The sequence below is a fragment of the Molothrus ater genome, chromosome 6 (assembly GCF_012460135.2).
Source record: "Molothrus ater isolate BHLD 08-10-18 breed brown headed cowbird chromosome 6, BPBGC_Mater_1.1, whole genome shotgun sequence".
NCBI lineage: Eukaryota > Metazoa > Chordata > Aves > Passeriformes > Icteridae > Molothrus > Molothrus ater.
In genome coordinates this window covers 37,399,703-37,422,808 of record NC_050483.2, presented here as the reverse complement: position 1 = coordinate 37,422,808, position 23,106 = coordinate 37,399,703, and the positions used below count along the sequence as shown (strand labels likewise).

Sequence of the window (23,106 nt, the reverse complement as noted above, 5' to 3'; positions counted from 1 at the left end):
TGATTATTATTATGCAAAAGGCTTCTTATACATGAGTATTTGTTTGCAGCATGTCTAAGTCTTGATTCTCTTACTGTAGTCTGTAATGAGAGGAGACTTTGGTTGTACAATAGCAATTTACCATGCCTGAAAAACGTCAAGTACCCCTTGATATGTACAAACTGTAGAGGAGTAGAGCTGCTTTTGCATTTCATGCTGTAAAAGATATTTGCAATTTGCTGCTATATTAAATGTGAGCAAGTTTAAAATGTTAGTCAGAACTCAACTGTTTTCTTTCTTTCTTCCCCCTCTGACCTTTCTTCCTTTCCAGTGATTTTTTTGAGCGCACCATTCTTTGCAACAGCCTTGTGTGGAGCTGTGCTGTCACAGGTAAACCAGGACTCACATATCAGGAAGCTCTGGAATCAGAGAAGAAAGCCAGACATAATCTTCAAAGTTTTCCAGAAGCACTCATCATTCCAGTTCTCTACTTGGCCACCCTTACCCATCGCACCCGCCTGCATGAGATCTGTGATGAAATCTTTGCTTATGTCAAGGATCGGTATTTTGTTGATGAAATAGTGGAAGTACTTAGAAATAATGGTGCAAGGTAAGTATATTTAAAAATACTAATTTTTGTTTGTGTGTGCATTTTTGAACCCAAACCCCAGGGTAATAAACTCCATCAAACAAATACATCCAAGTGAGGTGTGATGCTTCAGTTGGCGATACTATTACTGCGCTTCTCTACTTTAATTAAGAGCAGGATTGTGTTGCTTGCTTGATACCTTCCCTTAGCTTTGAAGTAGCTGTGGAGATATGACAATGTTCTCAGGTCTTGACACTGCATGTTTTTTGGTCTGTGTAGTGGATTTGCAAAGGAATGTTGGTTTTTGTGAAAGGTGGTTTGTTTGTAGAATAAGATTTAGTGTGAAATTAGGGGAAGATACAAATTTAAAAAACACACAACAGTTTTCATGAATCATTCAGAATTAATGGCCAGGCTACTGAAAGCTTAAAATAACTGATAAATGTTGGATTTTTATTTCTTAGGGAGTGCAAAAATTGTGACTGCATTTTCAGTGAAGTTGGGAATTAATTGTATAATATTTATAATAGTTGATTATCTGGAATTTAGGTTGATAGGGGTTTCTTCCCACTCAGAGTTAATGTTATTCTTACTGATGTATTTACTGCAAATGTTTTTATTGTCGTCTTAGACTGATTAAAACCTTGGAAGAATTTTAAGCTTCAGATGCATTCTTTCTCATATCATTGGTACATATGCTCTATAGTAGAAATAAGCTTGAGTCTTTGTTTAAAGCAGCTTTTAGGGGAGGTCTAGAAAAGGTTCATATTTTGTCTAAATGAGTTTACAGTTTTACCTAATTGAGGCTTAAGATGTGAAAAAAACATGCTTAGCTTGGATGTACCTGCAGAATGGGTGCTAAAGCCTTTGTGGGTTCAGCTGTTGCTGCTGGGGTTTTGTTGCTTGTAGGGTCATTTTATTTTGCTTTTTTTCAGGAGGTAGGTGACAGCTTACACTTCAGAGTAGAAGGCACTCCTCTGGGTAGCCTGATACTTAGTGCATAGACTGGTGTTTGTTGGGTGATAGGAGCAGGCTGGTTCAAAATGGTCATTGGAGAACAGTTATTCTGTGTCAGTTTTTGTAGTGGCTGATCCAGATATTATTTATGGCAAATTTTGTACTACACCAGGAAGAAAAATCTCGATGCACTGCAGGAGATAGCTGTAAGGGAATTGGTATGGTTATGTACATAAGGTCAGTGCTTAATAGAAAAGCTTTCCTTCTCTTCACTGCTCTATTCTTTTCAACCAGTAAAGTGCCAGTCTGCAAAGCCAGGATGAGAACAACTTCAGTAGGGTTACTGCCTTCTGTATGGAAAACCTATATCCAAAGTTTCTTTCTCTCTTTCTCATCTTTATACTTGTCAAATGACTAGACTCAGGTTTCCACTGGTATTGCAGTATTTTGCTTAGAGAATGAGGTGTGTGTTTGTTTCATTTGTTATTTAGGAACCCAAATATTATGAACTGTCAGTATTGTTCAGCTGTTCTTTTTCTTCTGCTCAATGAAATGCCTTAGTATCTTCAGATGTAGAAAACAGTTAGTTTCCAAAATAATAGCAAAAAAAATTATTGTTCTTCTAGAAGTTTTTTCCCCTCAAGAATAACTCTTTCTATTACTTTTCTAAAATATTTGCATGTGTGCATTGTAGCTTTCCAAACATGTTTCCAAAGGTAAAGCTGTGATACCACCTTAAGAGAATGCTGCGGGTTTGTTACCAGCTTTTAATTCAACCTTCTTGGTTATTTGAACTTGTGTTGAGATAAACACAAAATAGTTAGATGTGCATGTTCTACTTTCACTGATCAGTACATGTATAGGATAGAAGTTAAGTTTCTTGAGCCTCTGAGATGGATACCTTTCAAAAGATTTAAAGTTTCAAATAAAATTTATTTCCATCACAAATTAGCCTGCTAGAGTTTGTATGTTTTAAACTACGTAAGTATAAATTGGTGTAAAATGAAGAATAAAAAACTTTCCTTAGCTGATTGTATGCACCTGATATTGCAGACAAAGGTATAGCAGGGTACTAGTTCCGACCTTTAATACTAAATCCAGGAAACACTGCAAATAGCATGGTAATGCAGAGGGACTTTCATGCTCAGAGGTACATAATTAAAGAATACAAAGTGGGAGGAGGTGAGGTGTAGTTATTTGTGTGCCAATTAACAGTTGACTTTGCCCTGCATTTTGAAGTACTGCATTGGGGATTAAGTGTACCAACTCACGTTACTTGTACATAGTACGGCTTTCAGCAGAGCCATTTGCAGCTATGTTTTTGGGATCTTTTCTAGAAAAAGTTACTACAGTCCATCTATATTGTAATAGCATCCTATGAGAGCAACAGAATTTGGCAGATCATGAAAACCCAGTTGTTTTGTGGTGTTGTAAATTCTTCCGCTGTTTTAAAGTTTTTTGCACATGTAATGTCAGCAGGATTTTTTGGTTTTCTGAGCTCTGTGCATCATTTAATTCCAAGCCTACTACATAATGCATATGTAACTAAGCCTTGTTCAAACAATTTAAATATTGATATTTTATAACTCCTGACTTTGCATGTGTAATATACTCACAAGATAGACTGCAGCTTTCTAGATTTTGAACAAAATAAGCATTAGGAAGCCCAATCACTAGAAGGCTTAGCATTTTGGCTTAGTGGCTTAGTATAAATGTTTTTTATCCTCGAGCATATGAAGTTGTCTATAACACTGCAAGAGATGACAGCTGATTTGCAAAGAGAGGACAAGTTCTTTGTTCAGAGTCTAGGAAGATGATGGTTTTTTTGATTGTATGAAACCTGTGTGTTCTGGTTTTTGCAGAGTCTAATGCTCCATTACTTTTTCTGGTCTTACGTCTCTTCTGGTTTCTAGCCTTTTGCTATGGTGCTCAGTTTTGAATTTGGCTAATTCTGCCTTGTTACTGAGGTCTGGTAAGAGGAACTCAGGAGAGTTTGGGATATACTGTCCTCCTCTTGTTTTGGTATGTCTGGTGTCTCCAACAGCTGTTATCAACCAGAAACAAATTGCAGAGATAGCCCCCCCCCCCCAATCCTATCATATGCCTTGTTCAGGTGGTCTCTAAAAATTATGGGTGCATTTTGGTAATCTGTTAGAAGCAACAAGGAGATAATTCTGCTTGCTCTTTAACCCTTTCAAGTGATGTATTGATTAAAAATGGCCATCTTTCTTGGTTTGGCTGACTTTTCTGGCCAAACTGTGGCTGACTTTTGTCCAAAGTGGCAGCTGTGCTATGCTTTCAAACACAAGATGCTCAGATTTCCAGTTAAAGAAACGTAGGAATTGTGTAACAACATTTTCCTAATACTACCTTCACCAAAGACAAAATTACTATTTGAAATATTGGTCAGAAACATTATAGAATAAAAAGAAAACTTCATCTGAAATTAAGTTTGAGTTGCTAAAGAATTGAAACTAGTTGACATTGCAAAATATTGTTCATTAGAATGTCACATTGCAGTTTATGGAAAGTAGTTTATTGAAAAAGGTATGGAAATTATTTGAGATTTTATTGGGGGGAGGATTAGAGCAATATTTCATGTTAGCCATAGTCAATTAACATGTAAAATAAGCAGCTAAGGTTTTAGCTCACTCTTTATTGAGGGAGAGGAAATATGTTGGTCACATTACTGGAATTGCTTCCTATATTTGACATTCAAAAGTGGAAGTTCAAGACCCATCATGTACCTGTTGGTCTTTTGATTTTCCTCAAGGAATAGTGTCTCTTGCAGGAACCTGTCCATTTGTTGCTGTCTTAGTACTGTGTTTTATTATTGATACTCGAAACTAGTGAAATTGATTTTTAACATTTTGGCATCTGAAGACAGTTACCTGAAAGCTGAAACTATGTGGTATGGAAGGCCTACCTGAAAATAGTAACCTCAGCTAATGCCTCAGACATACAAAAAAAAAAACCTTCAACAGCTTAACTTGCTCAGCAGTAAGACCTGTTCTTTTCTGCCTAAAATCAGCATCATGCTTTTTGGATTTTACAACTGTTTTAATTTGTTGGAGGAAAAACTACATTTACAGCCCATGTAAACAACAAATTGTGATTTATCATCAGTATTCTGAGTCTGGGTGCTATCACAAGAAGTAATGTCCTTCTTTATCAGGATATATAAGTGAGCAGTTTGATAATTAGTTAATTAAACTATAAGCTTTTGGTCTGACTTGAGCAGTGAGGAGATCTGACAACTCTACTTCCACTCTTGAAAATAGCTTATGTGGTGATGTCTTCCCTTCCCCATGTGGAGGCTGGAGCACAACTGATTCTTGTCCATTAGTTAGTATGGCACTTAAGTAAAAAGTCAGCCACTTACAGACTGAAATAGATGGCTTAAAGGTCAGTGTGTAAGAAGGAAGAAAATAATACAGAAAGGAATATCTTTTTTTCATTGAATTTGACCACTAGATGACACCACTGCAAAAGAATACTTGCCTAATGTCTGTGACCAAGCAACACCAGAATGCTTTTAAAAATGAGCCTACTTGCAGAAGTAGTAGATGATGTTCTGTTAGGAAAATTGCTGCATCTGATCATACATTTGATTAGGGTAAGATCCTTTCTCTGCTTTGAATGATCTGATGTTGACAATTGTCAAGCTGCAGGAAACAGATAATCAGAGATCAAACTTCTTTTAACTCATCAGTTGTTTTCACTGGTGTCCCAGTGCTTTAGGAGTGTTCATTTAGGAGTGGATTAAGCGTTGCATTAGGCCAATTAAAAGATTTGCATACTGTTTTCATCTCTGTAAGTCTTAAATGGGGCACAGGAAGCATGTTGCTGGTCAAGACTGTAGCTGATAAGGAGTTAGGATGGTGGAAGATAATCCTTGCAAGAGATGAAGTTATAGCTAATTTTCCAACTTTTCTATTCAAACTGGCAAGTTGCTTATATCTATCTGTCTATATCTATATATCTGTAGTTGTCTTCTGAGTGCTAGGATGAGTTATTATATAATAAGACCACTAGGTAGTGAGTGACAAAGTGTCTTGCATGTTTAGACTAATGAGTTACAGAGAATTTAAATTATTTAAATTATAATTACTAATTGTGTGGCTTTTTAGTGGTAATGCTTAAACGTAAGTTCCTGTACGCAAAGGAAGTTTACTACTTTATTTTGAAAGGTAAATTTGAAATTCCAGAAAGTATCAAAACTAGCATGGTGTCTGTGAAACAGCATCTCTGATAGTACTGGAGAGCAGCTTACCCTATTCATAATGGAAACACAGTATGCATTTTTTCAGCATAGCTGTTTAAGGATCAGTCAACTTCTGGCCTGGAAAAATCATGTTTAACGAATTTACTTTCCATTGCCCTTAAATCCTTTGGGATGTAAATGTAAATTTTTTGACTATTAAATATATTTGTATTTGAGTAGTGGAAGCTATGAGATGATGATATATGGGAAAGAACCTGCAGCTCCTTTCTTATGGATTGTTAAAACAGCTGTTACAACAATTGGCACTGCCAGTCTCTGTTAGCTCTCATTCTCACATTCTCTATTTTATAAATATAAATTCAAAGGTAAAGGTTTTGGTTTGTTTTATTGCTTACTTGTTTTTAATGCTATGAAACAAATGCTGGGCAGTCAAAATGATACATATACCAGTGTAGTACTGTCCTAATTCTGCAGGAGACAGCTGATACATCTAGTCTGTACTTGCTCTTTTCCTAAGCAAAACCGTGTTTCTTACTAGTTTCTTTGAAACATACAATCTTAATTATAACTTGAATAAAGATGCTAAAACCCGAAAGCAGCAGCTCTTTCTGTACTTTAGGAATCCATTATGTGCATAAAACCTGTCTCCTTGTTGTGTGCTTTTGTTTGTGTGTGCATTAAACAGTATCAGTTAGCTTAGTAAAAGATGTCACTTATTCCCCTCAGATCTTGTCTTTTACCTCTTTAATTACTCTCAAGCGTATGAAAACTGTTAGGACGAGGATATGAGTGACTGCACTTACTTGACATTTGCTTCTTAAAAACTTCCTAAAAGCTCACAAAACAGAATGGTGCTATAGCTTTTTTTGGTGCTTTTTAGCACTTGCTACTACAGCTTCTTGTATTACTCTTATGGGGGTTTCTGTATTCAACTAACTATATGTTTTTAGAAAAAGTGTGCTTTTTTAATTTTGGCATTTGAAAAACACTACTTTCATTTGTGTGTCTTAAAAAGTGAATTTGCTTCTGATTCACTGATCATTGTGGGTTTTATTTTAAAAGCTGGCTTCAAAGTGTTGCAGTGTTCCCCCACTGTCTCATTTAAAACAGCCATGTGCCATCCAAGGGATAGTTTTTGTCTACTTATCATAAAGCATAAAGAGACACATTTACAACTCATCTGAGCCTTCAGGGTATCTTGTTTTTTTGACTTGAAATGGGGACGTAGCTGAATACCAGACTATTATTTCTGTCAGAGTAATTAGTGCCAGCCAGATCAGAAGCTGGTGTGCAGAATGCTCAATTGAGGAGCTGTGAGAAGTGGTTTCTCCTCTCAGAGCCTCTCTAATGCCAGCCTTGGTTGGACGTAAAGGCCTGCTTGGGAAGGCCTTTGGGAAGAACTTTACTGGGAAGAAAAAGTGCCAATAGTTGCAGGGTCGAGGTTTTTCAGATGGTATCCTGTAATGGTTTGGGCCTGTTACATAGTAGAGTGCAGATTCTCTTCTCTTGTTTAAACTGTGTTCTTCTACTTCTCCAGCAGCAGTAGATGGAGATACCTGGCCTGTTGCAACTCCTAATAGCTTGTATGTGTATATGTCTTTGTGTTGCTGAGATGAAGGAAAGAATTTGTTCTGGTTTGTTTCATTCTAAAGAGGAAGGGAAAAGGCTGAGGAGTATCAGGGAGTGTGAGAGAAAACAGACTGGTGGAGTCACATCCTCCAGCCCCTGAGAGAAATGCAGTGGATGGAAGCTTGGCAAGAGTCAGAGAAACTCTGACCCTCTCACCAGCAGGGAGAAGGGGGGACCTAAAAGGTATGGGTCAATGGAAACAGGTCCCTGTCCAGGGAGATAGGACAACTCCCCCCAGCCTCCCCTTCCTTTCCAAGTGGCCTTGCAGAAAATGTATGAAGGTCTGCAATATCAGGGTCAGACAGAAAATAGTGGGGATGAAGTTTTCTCTTGGAGCTTGCCCACAACAAGTCAGCCAGACGGATCACAACTTTGGGTGTTAAGAAAGAAAGACAGGTGATTGTAGGTGATTCCCTTTGCAGGGAAACTGAGGGCTCCATATCTGGATCCATTCCACAGGCAAGTCTGCTGCTTCCTTGGGACTTGGGTAAGGGATGTCATCAGGAGACTCCCAGGACTAAGTGAGCCCTCTGATTATTACCGACTTCTAGTTGTGCAGGTTGGCAGTATCAAGGTTGATGAGAGAAGTCTCATGGCGGTCAAAAAGAACTTCAGGGCACTAGGGCAGCAGATTGAAAGAACAAGAGCACAGGTGGTGTTTTCCTCAAATCCTTTGGTAGCAGGGAGGAAAATGCTGAAAGGAACAGGAGAACTCACTTGATCAACATGTGGCTTAAAGGCCATCAGTGGTGTTTTGGCTTTTGCAATCATGGGACAGTTTCTATGGCACCAGGCATGCTGTAGACAAATGGGGTTTGCCTGTCTAAAAGTCCATGAGTTGGCAGGGATGATTGAAAAGGCTTAAAATTAGGTTTGAAGAAGGAAAGGGATAAGACCAGGCTTGCCAGTGTTGGGGGTGAAATCAGTAGTCTAGCTGAAATGCATCTATATTATACTGACTCAGAAATGTGTGAGCCATGTTGGAACATGCAGTGTTAGGGAGATGAGCCAGGGTCTCCTAAGGTATTAGAAACCAAAAGGGTTTATAATAATAAACCAGATAATATAATAACCAGAGAATTATCTCTTAAGGAATTCAGGGGTGTGCTCCTCTAGGAAGCTGACAGCCCAGCTGAGGGTGCCTTTGCATCAAAGCACACAGCATCAGCAACAAACAGTAGTTGGAAAGCATTTTGCTGCTAGAAAGCTATGACCTTGTTGCCATTGCTGAAATATGGTGGGACAAATCCCATGACTGGACTGTGACCATTGATGGCTACAGGCTGTTCAGAAGAGATGGGAGGAAGAGAGGAGGAGGGGTTGCCCCCTACATCAAGAGGTGGATTGAGTGTAAAGAGTTGTCTCTGAAGAACAGCCATGAGCAGGTTGAAAGCCTGTGGGTAAAAATCAGACACTGAGGCAACAAAAGGAAGCAAGGTTGGTAACAAAGGTTGGTAACTGCTACAGACACCCCGATCAAGGTGTCTGTATTGACAAAACTTTATTGCTTTGTCAGGAACTATTGCTGACTACAGGAACCATTGCACTCACAGGCTCTTGTCCTTCTTGGGGTCTTCAACCACCCTGACATCTGCTGGAAAATAGCACAGTGGCCTGGCTGAGTAGGGACCTGATGTTCAAACTAAAGAGCAAGAAGCAAATACACAGACAGAAGATAGGACTGACAGGTGACCTGGGAAGAGCAAGGCAAAGCTGGAATTGAACCTTGCAGGGGATGCAAAGAATAACAGGAAGGGCTTTAACACGTGCATTAACCAGAAACGGAAGGTCAAGAGGGTGTAACCCCCTGATAAACAGTGCTGGAAAACTGGTGACAATGGATGAGTGGAAGGCTGAGGTAATCAAAAACTTATTTGCCTTGGTCTTCAATGGCAGCCCCTCTTCTCCCACCTCTTGAGTAAATGGACAGCTCTCCATCCTCCTCTGCATTTATCTGTGGTCAGTGTTTGTAACTTGCATATGCCCTAGTTCTCATCTATCCTTCAGTGAGCTGCTTAAAGTAGGTGATAATAACACAAGCTTACCCAGCATTTCACATTGGTTTAGGGATTTTTGGGTTTTTTTTTATATATATACTTTTGTTTAGTTTTTTATTAGGTAGTTGAATCCAGTTTCATGACAATTAATAAATGAAAGTGATTGCCAGAGCTGCAAAAAACAAGCACCATGTATGTGGCTGGAAAGAGGAGTGGCAAAGGAAGATCTCCCCATTTGACAGGAGCCATTAAGTCATCTCTGCATCTTGTGGAGCAGCAGGCTCTTCTAAGCACAGCCCAGAATAGTTTCTGCAGAAGAAGACTGAGTTGGGTTTCCTGGGGAACTGTCCTGTGCCCCAGTCTGTAGTCCCTAGCCTTGGGTTGCTGGAGTTAGTTCTGTTCTTTTGCTTGTGCAGCTGACCAGCCCTACACAACTGTAATGGAAATCAATGGAAGTTCTCAGACTTCTTCATTTGAGAGAGAAGATACATTTTAAAAATAAATTATGTTTGTGATACTGAACTCTGGCTTTGTGTTGAAAACCTTTGGACTGCTGTGTTGTTCTTTCTTGTTTTGGTTTTTTTAAAAGAATAAAGATAAAACCATAAGGCTAAGCGTTTATTGGAGCCCTTACTATAACAGACCTCAAAGATCTTAGTTTCTGAGCCTAACAAAAATTAGATCTGTAAGCATGAGGCCATCCTTTCAATGAGCCAGAAGACCCCACTGTTGATAACAGCCTGTAGTGCAGAAATAGGTAAGCAAAATTGTTTTAAGTAGTGTCTGAGCTAGAGTTGCTGGGACTGTTGTGTGCAAGTTCCTAATGGTTCTATTCTCAATTTATTTTGAAAGCCTTTGGCATTCACTCAGTGTGACTGTAATCTTTATTGTAATTTGAAAAAAATGCTTCCTGACCGATGGGGATATTTCGGGTACATATTTATGTACGTTGATGCTGCTGTCTTTTTAGATTGAGTTTTAGATTGAGTTGTCCCCAAATCTTATTTTATGGGAATAGTGAGCATGGTTTGACATAAGCTGTGTAAAGATTTTGAAGTATCTTTTTTAGGAAATAATTCAAGTAGTATCTTCATTTAAATGTCTTGCTTCAGCTTTCAGCTATGTTGTTTTATGTGCCTTATAATATAAGAGTTGTTGTGAGTGAACTCATGGAATTGTTAGGTTATCGAGAAGAGTAGACCACTTGCACTAGAAACAGTGTTTTTGCCGCTTAGTCCAGGGAATTGGTGCTATTAGCCATGACTTGACTACAAGCTAAAAAAATCATTCATAGATTATTTATTTAATGCCAGAAGGAATGGTTGCATCACTGTCTTTAATCTCCTGTCCATCAGTAAGCATTAAATTGCACAGGATTGTGCTTTTATTGCACCAGGTAATGTGTGTTTCACTTGATTCCTTCCCCAAAGGTTTCTGGTAATGATTTGAATGGCATAGAAGATGGAGTATCACTTCCTTTCTGAGATAGCTTAATCTGTTAGTCATTCTTCCTGCTGAAAAATAAAGGGGAAAGGGGCGGGGGTGGAATGCAGCTGTTATTGGGGATTTGGCTGCTTATTGAATCAAGCATATAGAATATGTAATTTCCATTCTTAGAAAAAGAGATGTGAGGCCCTGTAAATTACGGGGCGCTCGATGGATGAGCAGGTAGAGCCAGTGCTGGAAAGCCCCTCGGTGAGTGGAATATGAAGTGTTTTTGTGCGGGAGGACGGCCCGGGCCGGGCGTGCGCTGAGGCCTCTTTGTCAGCGGGGGCGCGGGGGCCGTGCCGTGTGCGCCCCCCCTAGTGGGGAGCGCCGGAACTGCACGAGCGTGTCGGCAGCCTCCGCTGGTTTCCGTGAGAAGCTGAAGGTGTGGCTTCATTTGAGTTGTACTCGCTAGGAAATGCATTTCATAATCTGAAACAAAACTAATTCTGCTAAGAAGACTTTTTTTAGGAGATGATCTTTGTTGGATTTTAAAACACCCAGCCTAATAATACACATTCTATCATGCAGTTGGTTCCATATTCCATAGGATGAAGAGGTAACTGTGATGTTCCAAATAGTGGAAAACCAAGTTACTAATAATAGACTTTACTTAGAGGACTCAGAGTCTGGTGCTGGGCCAAGCCTTAATAAGCCTTGTTGGACTTGGATTGACTTTGTGAGCAGTCACCAGGTTCTACCTCCACTATACTTGGACACTCTCGGTTCTTCATACAGAATCCATTTAGATTTTTTACAGTTAATAAGCTTGGTCTCCACTGTCTGGGAAGACATGTCTTCCAGACCAGCCAGCTTTGGAAACAAGATAGGCTGCATTGGAATGGCAGTGTGTCTGTGGCCAGCAAGTCCAAGTGGGCTCAGGCTGCCTCTGCATGCAAGCAGCTCTTGTGTCCCCATGGACACTGTAAGGATTGGTCATATTGTTGTCTCTAGGAGTATATAAGGATGTAAATAGTTTTGTTGGTTTTTTAAAATTAAATTATTGTCATATTTTTAAATAACTTGCTGGAGCATCCTGGACCTCCCTTCCTATTGGAGAGAGCAGCTACAGAGTCTAACTCCATTACTGATCCTTGATAATGTCACAAGAATACTACCTTGGATATTTTAATGTCATTACGTTATTTTAATTCTTTGGGGTTTTCTCAGGTTACCACCATCTTTCCTTTCCCTTTTCTCTATCCCCAGTCTTTTCCATGTGTGCAAGTTTTTGGCAGTACTATCTGCTTGCAGAAAGATGTGTTCAAGAAATATTTTGACATTACTTCCTTTTTGCCAATGTTCAGTTCAGAAAGAAGAACATCTAGAATTTGTCACGGATTTTGTGAGGTTTATTTGTTTTTAGCCTAAGTTCGACACCACTAGTTCAAGCCCAGAACTTCGTGTATTCTTCATTTTACATATTTCAAGTGGGACTGCTTGGTGCCCTGAGAAGAAAATTATTATGTGTTCTTTTCCTCCATGCTTTGAGCTTTTAGTGGTAGAATGTGACAACATCCATTGGCTACAGCAGTTAATTTTCATGAATCAGACAAGGCTTTTGGATGTTAAACTAAATAATAGGAACCATGGAATTCTAGAAAGGGGTGAAAGTTTGTGGTTAAGAACCAGCTATAGTACAGTTACCCAGCATGAAGTGTTGATTAATCCTACTTTTTGATATGTAGTTAATTCTCCCTTTTATAACTAGCATTCAGGATGGCAAAGGAATAGGCTTGTTTTGTCAATTGTGTGCATGCCAGATGGAGCCTTAATATGTGTCAGCAGATAAATGGGCCATTATTAAGATTAGATGCATAATGATCATTTCAGCCTTGTTTATTTAGGTCATCAACAGTAGTAGATGATGATCTCTTACAAGTAAAAATACTTTATGATCTCAAAATCTTTTGCTTTTCTTAGACTGCTATGAAAATAACATAGGAGTTTTGTTGTCTAGTTTTAAAGTAATACATTAAGTTAACTTTTTAGTTTACTTAAATGAGAACCGAAGAAAAACCTCAGAACCACAAGTAACTTGATTTGTTTCTTGAGAAGTGAAGCTGATGGCTGTGTAAGCCGATGAATTTGTCCATTTATTAGATGGTGCTTACGAAATTGATATTTTACCTAGTTATTTCAGTTCAAGGCTCTTGGTTACTTGCTTACTAGACAGTACAATGCTCAGTTACGTATGTATTCTTAAAATAACATCTGCTACAATTTTAGGCTCCTTGTACTAGCGAAAGACTTTTGCCATTAATAAACGTCTGTGTTTTATTGCAGGTTGCAGTGTAAGGTTTTGGAAGTCATAGCTCCAGCCCATCACAATGGAATGGCGAATGGGCACACCAGCAGTGCTGATGGGGACACCATTGTCATCAGCGACAGTGACGACTCAGAAACGCACAATAGCTCTGCACAAAACGGGTACAGGATACTTTTACTGAGTGTCATTCTGACTGGGTGGGAATGAGATTAAAGCTAGATGTGTCAGACTCTGACTGAAACAAATTACTTGATCTGTATGGATTGTGAGCGTTTAGACAGCTGAAGGTGACAAGCTGAACCTTCTGAGGTGCAGGCTCTGCTAACGCACCAGAAAACTGCATTATGAGAAGTGCAATACCTACAGATTAATCATTGTTTATCTCTTTGCAATGACAGTGTTTTTGCTGAGCGATGGTGGAAGAGCTGTGTGTACCTCTTTGTAGTTCTCTGAGCTGGGACATCTGTGCTGCTGTAGCAGAAAGTGCAGCATGTGCTGCAGTTGTGCAGTTTGGTATCACTTCACTTCCATTATGGGGCTCAGAGTTGAGATTACTGTATGACAGGAGAACACGCTGTACTGGAGCTCTCTGAAAAGTCTTCCCAGAGACTTGTTGTGTTTGTGTCCAAAAAACCAAAAACATAACAAGCTTTCTTCATTGTGCATGTGTCCATATAAATATATCGTTGTATTTGATGGATTTGGTTATGATGTTAGGTGTAGTGAAACTGTGTGTCTTGTCTTGAGGAACTTCCTATGGGCTGGAGTAGCCTAATAACATTGAATAGGAGAGCTTCTTGGTTGTAACTGTGTTGTTTATTGTGTTGGAGTGTCCCTTTACTGAGCAGTAATTGAGCCTATCCTAGCAGTATACTGAGAAGAAAGACTTCTATGTTTCATAGGCATGATGATGAAAGAGGAGTGTTTGAAGTGGGCCCTAATCTAGGATCTAGCAACATACAGGCTTTGCATGAACTGTTACTGACTTTAAGATGTCACATGGATGCAGAAGTTAATCTTGTTGATTGCTTCATGATGAAGTCATGTCCTGACATGCCTAGAATAACTAGGGTAGAGCTCCTCACTTGGTTAAGAAAATAACATGGGATAAATAATTTTTAAATTTCTTTGCTGTCTCTTGAAGGCAGTGTCTGAGTTGTTCATGAAGATGTCCTATGTATTTGAGGAATGAAAAAATAAATGCATTTTCAGTATTCCAAAAGGCATGTGGCATTTGAAAGGAGGTTATTGGAATTAGGCAAGCATGCACAGAGCTGACTGTAGGATTGATCCATTATAGTGCTGTCACTTCCATGCATGCAGAGCTGGTGGTAAGACTAAGTCTTGCACTCCCAGTCAATCTGTTGTTCTCCCCAGCTGATTAGTTATTTTGACAATGCAGAGAAGGGAGGGAAAATAATTTCTTTCTCTTAGAAGGGGAGTTCTTGTGAGAATATATAGGCTTTTGAAGCAGTGTTCTGGGACATATCTAACATTTATGCTGCAAGTTAAATTGCAAACCTCTTGTGTCTTTAAAATGCTTACTGTAACTTTTAAGTGAGTCTGTTTATAACAAATGTGAGAGTGTAGTAACAGCAATTTTCTAGATATATTCTGGGTATATGCAGACTTGAAAAGTATTATTTGCAGAATGTGTAAAACCTATCTGTAAGTAGAGCATTGTCATGAATTTTTGTATGCTAGCATATAAGATTCTTTGTACCATTGCTCAAAACAAATCTCACTGAACTGAATGACATGGTTTTGCATCCCTAGTCTTTCAGAGACTGTATTTTGCTGTTCATGGAGGACTTGCATATGGAGAGTATGTATGTTAGTCACCTTGGGACCAATGTCAGATTGATATGTGCAGGACAGTTCTGCCTCAGCCTGCACACAAATCTCCAGGTTTTGAGACTGTCTTTGTGCAAAGCTGCAGTGCTGTTAAACAATGGTACAGCAGATGCTCAGGGTGTTTGTGAGGGAGGGGGAGGGGAGCACAGCACAGATTGATGGGCCATCTGCAAATATTTTTCCTAAAGAATCTGTGAGGCTAGAGAATCTTAACTGAAAATAGACGTCATTAGAGATCTCAGCCTTTCTGTGACCCTACTCCTCCTGTCTGTGTGGGGCAGAAATAGCTGTGTAGTCTATACAAATGTTCCTGTTGACCTTTTCTGTTGTGTTTTTCAGTAAAAGTTGGGGTGGTACAGGAGAAAGAGGCTATGATGCTCTTACTTTCCTTCAGAAAAACAGGCTGTGCTCTAAGGCCTGGCTTACATAGCGAAAGGTAGCAAATCTTATGAGTTCTTAAAACATTTCTGCTATGCCCTGGGAGCCTCTGGTACCATAGGATAGTGGTCACATGGAATAGTAGTGTTCACACCTTAAACTGATAGACTTTTAAAGGTAAGGTTGAACTCTTGTGTTGGCTTTAGCACTCAGCAACAACCTGGAGGTTTGAGGGGCTTTTGCTGCCAAATGCATACAATTCAGCTGCAACTTAATTATTCATGTCATTCCTTTTGTCAGGGCTGTGAGTAGTGTGAATCATCAAGAATCATCAGAAATACTAGAAAAAAAATTATTGGTTTGCTGGCTGGTTTATGACAGTAAATTTGGGTGTTTGTTCAGTTTGAATTGAAGATTAATTTTGGGGAAGGGCTAATTGTTTCTGCAAGTTTTGGGATATAAGAAGTAACAGTTTTTGGAAGTAATGTCAGTGTAACCTTACTATCCAGGGCTTTTAGCATCTTCAGATGAGTTTTTAAAATTTATTTGGAGGAAAAAAATTATTAACTGGATACGTCAAAATGTGGGCATAGCTTGTCATCTTCAGTACAGTAAAATCTTTCTTCATATGTAATTCTTATGTTTCCTTTCTTCCTCTTTCATTCCTACATTGCTTGAATCCAAGAATAATAATGATGGGTAGTCCTCTTTTTATGTTATCAGGAAAAACCAAAGTACCTGGATCAAAGGCACCTTAAAATCTTCACCAAAAAGTTAAAAGTCAGGATTTTGTTGCAAAGTGCTGTTGTGTTGTCCCTAGAACATTGTTCTTAACAGTTTTCAGGTTGCTCTGTTTTGTTGTTGAAAAGACTTGCAGAAAATATTTGCAATTCCAAGTGGGCAGTTGTTATTGCTCAGTACAGAGTTCCTTGTCAGTGGCAACCTGCAGAGATGTCAGAGGCAGCCATGCCATGGGGATCAGTTTGCTGACAGGTTACCTGTGCAAGGCTTGCACTGGAGCGTGATGAGACCATAAATGATTCTGTTATTTACCTAGCATTCTTCAAGGGAGTTTTGTCCATTCCCAAATTTAGTGAAAGAGATAAAAAAGCCACTGCCTTTTTCTGGAAAAGTGGGACAGCAGTCATTTTAGCACTTCAGGACAACATTCTGGATCCTCCAACTTCAGTATTTTTTGGTGCAATTTTTTGATTTCTGTTAAATACAGTAAGATACAGGTAGCTGTGGCAAGACTCAGACCAGATGATGCAGATAGGTGTCCTGGACAAGGTAATTCAGGAGGATAAGGTTGAAGGAGCAGGGTTTATTTAGCCTGGAGAAAAGGAGGTTCAGGGGGGACCTTAGCACTCCCTACAACCACCTGAAACCAGGGTGTAGTTGATCTCTTCTCCCAGGTTGCAAAGTGACAGGATGAAGTGGCCTCAAATTGTGCCAGGGGAAGGTTTTATATTGGATAATAGGAAAAATTTCTCCACTGAAACATCAGGCATTGGAATAGGCTGCCCAGGGATGTCATGAAATCATCATCTCTGGGAGTGTTCAAAAGGCCATGTGGATGTGGCGCTTGAAAATGTGATTTAGCGATGAGCACGATGGGGCCAGGTTGGTAGTTGGACTCAATCCTAGAGGCCTTTTCCAACATTAACAATTCCATGGTTCTAAGGTCTCAGGGGTTACTTAGTACTGCTCCCTTAGTACTGTGCTGTCAGAGTGTAGCATAGCTGTAGTGTAAGAAGAAATTTATGTTCAGGTCATGTGGGCAACATGCCAAAGTAATTGAAGGCCTGATGGGATTATTACCTGTCAGTGGTTCACTATAACCTTATTAAAAATGCAAGATTCTCACACAAGTACTAACCACATTCACTTGACTGCAGTAGAAACTATTGTGATATGGGTGAGTCAGTTGTAGTTTTTACCTACTAAGTTACAGAATACTCTGTATTTTTTCCTCTGGATTTGTGTGTCAGAGCTGTGCTGAGAAGATTTTTGTAAGGGAACTCTGCTGTGAAATGGATCTAACCCTTGCTAATTCTAATGTGTTTTATATAATGCTTTACAAAATAAAATATAATCAAAAATAATAATATTTTTACGCTAAAGCTGCTAGATAATCTATATAATTTTTAAAGATTGCTTTGTGTGTTGAATTACCTTTTTCTTCCTCTTTTGCACTAAGCAAAATTTTTACTCTAAATTTGGCAGAGGATGTCGGGAATATATTTACTTCTTTGGATAATAACGAGAAACTCAGAAACTAAGCAGAAAATTTAGTGTGTTTTGAAATTACATTTGGGCTATTATATATGATCCACTGAAATTGAGAAAGATTTACACAAACTAAGAAGAAAAGATTAATGATGAAGAGTTGAAAATTTCATTATTCTTTGGGCCCTGAATTTGATTGCAGACAGTATTGAAGCTTAGAACCTATTCAAAATGTGTAAATAAGCTGATAGACTTTTGATTTCATATTGGTACTCTGATGCCTTTTATTTTGTATCTGAACATTGTGTTTGGGCCATTCTTCAGCTTACTAGATGAAAGGCCTGGAAAGGCAATGGTGTGTGATGAGGTGCAAGTTTGTCTTTCATACTATCCAAAAATTCCTGGGGACAGCCTTTATTACTTTAGCTTTCCTGTCTTAGACTGAAGGTGGTCATGGAAGACCATGTCATGGTATGACCAGAATATGAAGGCTCTTCTAACAAACTTATGTAAATATGTTAAATTCTTGCCAGTGGATATACTGGATTACAGTTGATCTCTGTTTTGCTAATATGAATGGCTGGGTGGACTTTTTTCTGTTATATTTCTTAAACTGTGTTTGGTCTGAGTGACTCAACTTTAAGACTTCAGCTGTGATGTACATGAAGTATCATGCAAGACACCGCATGCAAATCACAGCACTTACCTGTAGGTCTAGTAGATATGTTCCTGTTTCCAAGTCTGTCTTTTTTTTGTCAGTCCATTTATTATTAACTATGCTGATAATTTAATCATTATAAACTATTTTTCTTGAGAACTTTGCAAATTATTCTCATCTGAAATGACACTAATGGTGAATAAGTACTGTTTTGTTTAATCTGTAGTTAATAATGTATTTATTAGACATTGGAAGGTTAACATTTCTTGTATTTCTCTTTCACAGAGTTAGTGGGGGAAAAACAAGAATTGTAGCAAATTTTATTTTCAGAGCATTGCAAAGTACAGTTCTCAATATCATGTGCATGTTTTTCACAAGGCTAAAGAACAGCAAGTGATGTACTGGTTTATTTTTTCAAACTCCACCTGAAAGCATTTTGTAAATGCTGGAAGGACTGACAGTGATGAAATGCATAGTTTTAAATCTCCTAGTTCATCTACATAGCTGCTTCAACTTTCCTTCTTGATGAAATAAGACGATGACTGAATTCTTCCTGATAAAGCAGTACAAGTCTTGATTACAAATTGTCACCTCAGGAGAAGTTAGTTCTGTTGTTTAATGCCAAAATGCAACATTATTTAAATGAAGTCTTATTAGTTCAGCTCTGTTCATAAATACATTACTCTTCTTAAAGCATATTGTCTATGGCAGAGCCCCTCTCTTTCCTGAAAAGGAGTGAATTTTGGTAGCACACCAGAACCTGGGTGTTATCCACCTAGGAAGAGGTGTAACAAAACAGTTAATGGTATGTTAAAACTGAAGAAATATTTTCCATGGGGGGGAAAACATCCAGGTCTCTGTAGGAATACCTGTAAAAGGGAAGTGCACTTTGGCTAATAAAGCATGTAACCCGATGAGCATTTATTTTGAAGTGTAGATATGTTATGGTTTCTGTTACTTCCTGTTATTTTATGCTGTTGGTAAAGTGTTTGATTTGGTTTTTTTCCTAAAGTGTTATTTTGGAAAAATATTTTAGGTGTTTTTTACTTGTTTTGTAACACAATTGGTAGATCAAGGACTACTGGTTTTATTAATTTTATTTATTTCTCTCTTTTGGAATCCTTTCTCACCAAATTTTCCTCCTTTTTCCTGTCTTCCTGTTACCATCATGAGTACTTAAGAGTATTAAGGAGACAATTTTCTGAAGTGTAGGGATGTATCATTACTTGTCTCTCTCTCTTTCTTCCTTCCCTTCTTATCTTCCATTTCCTTGCTAAGAAAACATCCCTCATTGTTCTTCCTGTTCCTTGCAGGAACTGGTTTTAATGCAGATTTAAATATAGTAGCAGAAAAGTTGGCATAAATTAATAGGCCCTCTTTGGTCCTGGTGGAAGTTACAAGTTGGCTGTTTTTAAGAAGTCCATTGTATAGGCATATAAATATATTAAATGTGTAAAATATGAGGCTGATGATACGTGAATGTAAACTTTTAATTTTTAATTTTTTTTTCCTAGGGAGAAGAAAGCCATAATTGATCCTTCTTTGTTCAAATACAAAGTCCAACCTATTAAAAAACATCTATATGAAGCTGTTATTGTTAAAGCATCTCAACTAAGGTAAAAATTAGTATGTGGAAGTTAAAACTATACTTTATAACTGTGAATTGTGTAAGATTTTTTGATATAAAATGACATTTTAAAACAATGTTAGAGCTCTTAATTAAAAGCACTGGAATAGAATACTGTAATACAGACCTTCTGTATCAAGGATTCCAAGCTTTGCTAGCATTAACACGGTACCACCTTCTTGCAGGTCTCTGCTTTCATTGGCACACAGAGGAGACCTGCTGTTGTTGTCTGCAAAAATCAGATTAGTTACCCAGTGTGCAGTGAGCCAATAATTACACACTCAAGAGAGACAGAGGTTTTCATTTCACAAGCCTAGGGGATCAGTGGTATTCCATAAATCGAGCATGTTTTAGCAAGAAAAAGATTGAGTGTTCATTGGCTATAAGTTACATAAGTTCTCTTACTAATTACTTTTCTATTTTCTATTTGTTAATTATTCCAATTAATTTATTAATTCCTACATCTTATGGTAATTAGTCCACTTGCTCAGTCTTTCTCTTTTGAGTCAGCGAGTTTCTTGTGTCAGTGGTCCTGAGTTGGTGGCCACAGATTTTCCCCTGCAGAATTACCTTTTACTCAGTTGGAGCTGGGTTGGTATAGTTGCTTGGTTGGGTTTCCTTACCCTGGGAATTTTGCTAGATGTCTTTGTGACCCTTAAATTCTGTGTTCTTTGTGACCACTGTCAGTGGGCATTCTTATTCCCAAGCTTTGTTAACCTCCCCGCAGGTCTGAGACCACTGAAGTATGTCCAGCCCTAAACCTTAACAGGGCAATTCTACCAACAAATAATTTATTTTTCTAATACCTGGACATCACTTATAGTAGCCAACAACCAAGCTCTCCATTTCATGCATTAAATTTCCATTTGTGTTGATTAGGCTTGAAAGTATACAAAGATCAAACATCAAAGAACATCCTTTCTTAAGGAAATTTTAATATATTCCACATTTTGCAAGACTGTGAGTTCTGATACCTTGGCTACTGTTGTCATTGATGGAGTAGATGGAAAAGAGTGTTTGAACTCTAATAACGATAATAATGAACTATTGGTGTTGTGAGCACTCTGGTAGCATTGCTGGTTTGAAATGTTAGAGCAGACACTGGCAATCAGATTAATGTAAAATGGAAGGGTGTAGAGGTTTTGCTGCTTAAATAGCAAACTTGTCTCAAATTTAGTTAAAATATCTGTTTAGAGTAATTGTTTAAAGCATCCAGTTTATATAAAGTTTTGATGCACAAACTTCAGTTTATGTGATTACAAGTCATTTAGTTCCAGCACAAATCAGGATTTATTTTTCCATTAACTACTCCTATGTAATGAAGCCTTTTCCTTCCCATGAAGTAATGCAGGTTCCCTGGAATGCCAGGAGCCAGTAGAGTGCACACTGTCCTGTAGAAAGGAGTGGCATAGCTTGACTGAGAAGTGTGTGAATTCACCTTGTCACTTGTTGGCTTGCCTCCCAGCTTGAGAGATGTGAATGCTGCTTTCCTGCTGTCCCTGTTTGTTTGTTGTCCTCCCTCTCTTCTGACACAGTCAGACTTGAGTTTTAGTTAGGAATTTTAAGAAGTATTTGGAGGATTTACTGTGGATCAAAAGGGTGTTTATAAAAGAGGACATAACAGAATCTTCAAAATAAAAATTGCAGATGCATAAACCAACTCTTTATGTACTACTTGTGTTTTGTTTTATTCATAAGGAAAATTTTAATTCAGTTGTGCTTTCAAAGAAATATAATTAAGAAAATAAGAAAAAGTTCAATCACATGGTCTATCACATGTATTCTTGCACATACTTTTGGCAAGAATAAATACTTATTAAATACTTAAATACTAATTAAAGATGTTAGTTGATAATACTACCTTTCTTTCCTAATACAGCCGGAGGAAACATCTCTTTTCTCGTGATAGACTTAAACTTTTTCTGAAACAACACTGTGAACCACATGATGGAGTCATTAAAGCTAAGGTAAGCAAGAAGAAATAATTTATGGGATAGAATATTGACACTATTTAGTATTTTTTTGCTCTTCTCTACTAGCTGCTCAGAGCTCCTTTTAAATACTACGTCACAGTTAGGTTTTTGTAAGTATAATATACTTTTGATTAGTCTAGGACATGAATTGTTTCCATTCTTCAAGGTATGCGGCTGATACTTCCAAGTTGAATAAAAATGAACTGGTTTTGTGTTGGTACAGTAAACCAATATTACTCTGTTCTAATTCTTTAGCTGGAAAGTATTTTATAATAGATTGAATTCAGTCTCCGTATCTTCAGTGAGACAGGTACCAGAGTTTAGGTGGCTGGAATGGATTTTTGATAAGGCCTTGGATTTTGGTTGTGCATGTGTTTGTAATTTTAGATATATGGTGATACTTGGAACAACTCAGACTGAAGTTCACATCTTAGTGGGCACCAGAGGACTGAGAATTTGAGCAGCTTTTCGCACAAGGCAGCAATTTCTCTTGCCTTGCTTGTTGTACCACAAGAGATCCTGGACTCCTTCCCTGTGTATTGCAGCCTTGACCCTGAAATCCTTGCTATATTCTTGTTTTTAGAAAGTAGCAGGGATTTTTATTATGTCTGTTATTTTCTCATACAGCTGTGTAACTGCTCATTCTGCACAGGAAGGCTCGGACAGATGAGAGTCAGTGAGAGTCTTGCCTCTGAAAGTTGTGGAAAATAACAAAGGCAATGAATTTCTAAATAAATTTGTAACTCCTAAGAGTCTGTCTCTTCCAAAGAAATGGAAATAGAAGAGAATAGAGCTGAAAGGGATAAACCACCCCATTCCTTGGGCTTGTTAGTGGTCATTTTGACCCAGCTCACTGTACCACATTAAGGACTAGTAATCTATTAGTGATGCTTTCTGAAGCCTCAGGAAAATGGTTATATTCTATATATGTTTATTTGTCACCTTGTCTTTATTTGGGCTTTCTGTGGAGTGTCTTGTCCTCTTGCTCATTGCCTTGCATTTCAGTTATGTTAACATGTCCTGTTTGGAATGTCTCCTTTTTATCCTCATCTGTATTGTCCAATAAGGGCAGGCTTCCTGAAGTCACGGTTGAGAAAGTAGACTTGAAAAGAACCTTTGACAATTTGGAAAAATCTTCCTCTAGAAATAAGTACCTGTGTAATAGAGAATTATGTAACTCTTCAATAAGTTAAGTTTCTGCTTTTATCTGTCAAAATTTATTCTTGACACACTTCAGTAACATGCTAAGAAGACACT

At 38.2% G+C, this 23,106-nt stretch overlaps 1 protein-coding gene across 1 annotated transcript in view; it reads left to right on the top strand.

The window, feature by feature from the left end:
• The window catches only part of BAZ1A (bromodomain adjacent to zinc finger domain 1A), a 65,353-nt gene that overhangs the window by 8,113 nt on the left and 34,134 nt on the right, over positions 1-23,106 (top strand). The window contains exons 3-6 of the mRNA XM_036384303.2: positions 311-589; positions 13,148-13,291; positions 19,764-19,865; positions 21,756-21,843. Of these exons, the coding sequence (XP_036240196.1) occupies positions 311-589; positions 13,148-13,291; positions 19,764-19,865; positions 21,756-21,843 (613 nt within the window). The remainder of the gene's footprint in view (positions 1-310; positions 590-13,147; positions 13,292-19,763; positions 19,866-21,755; positions 21,844-23,106) is intronic.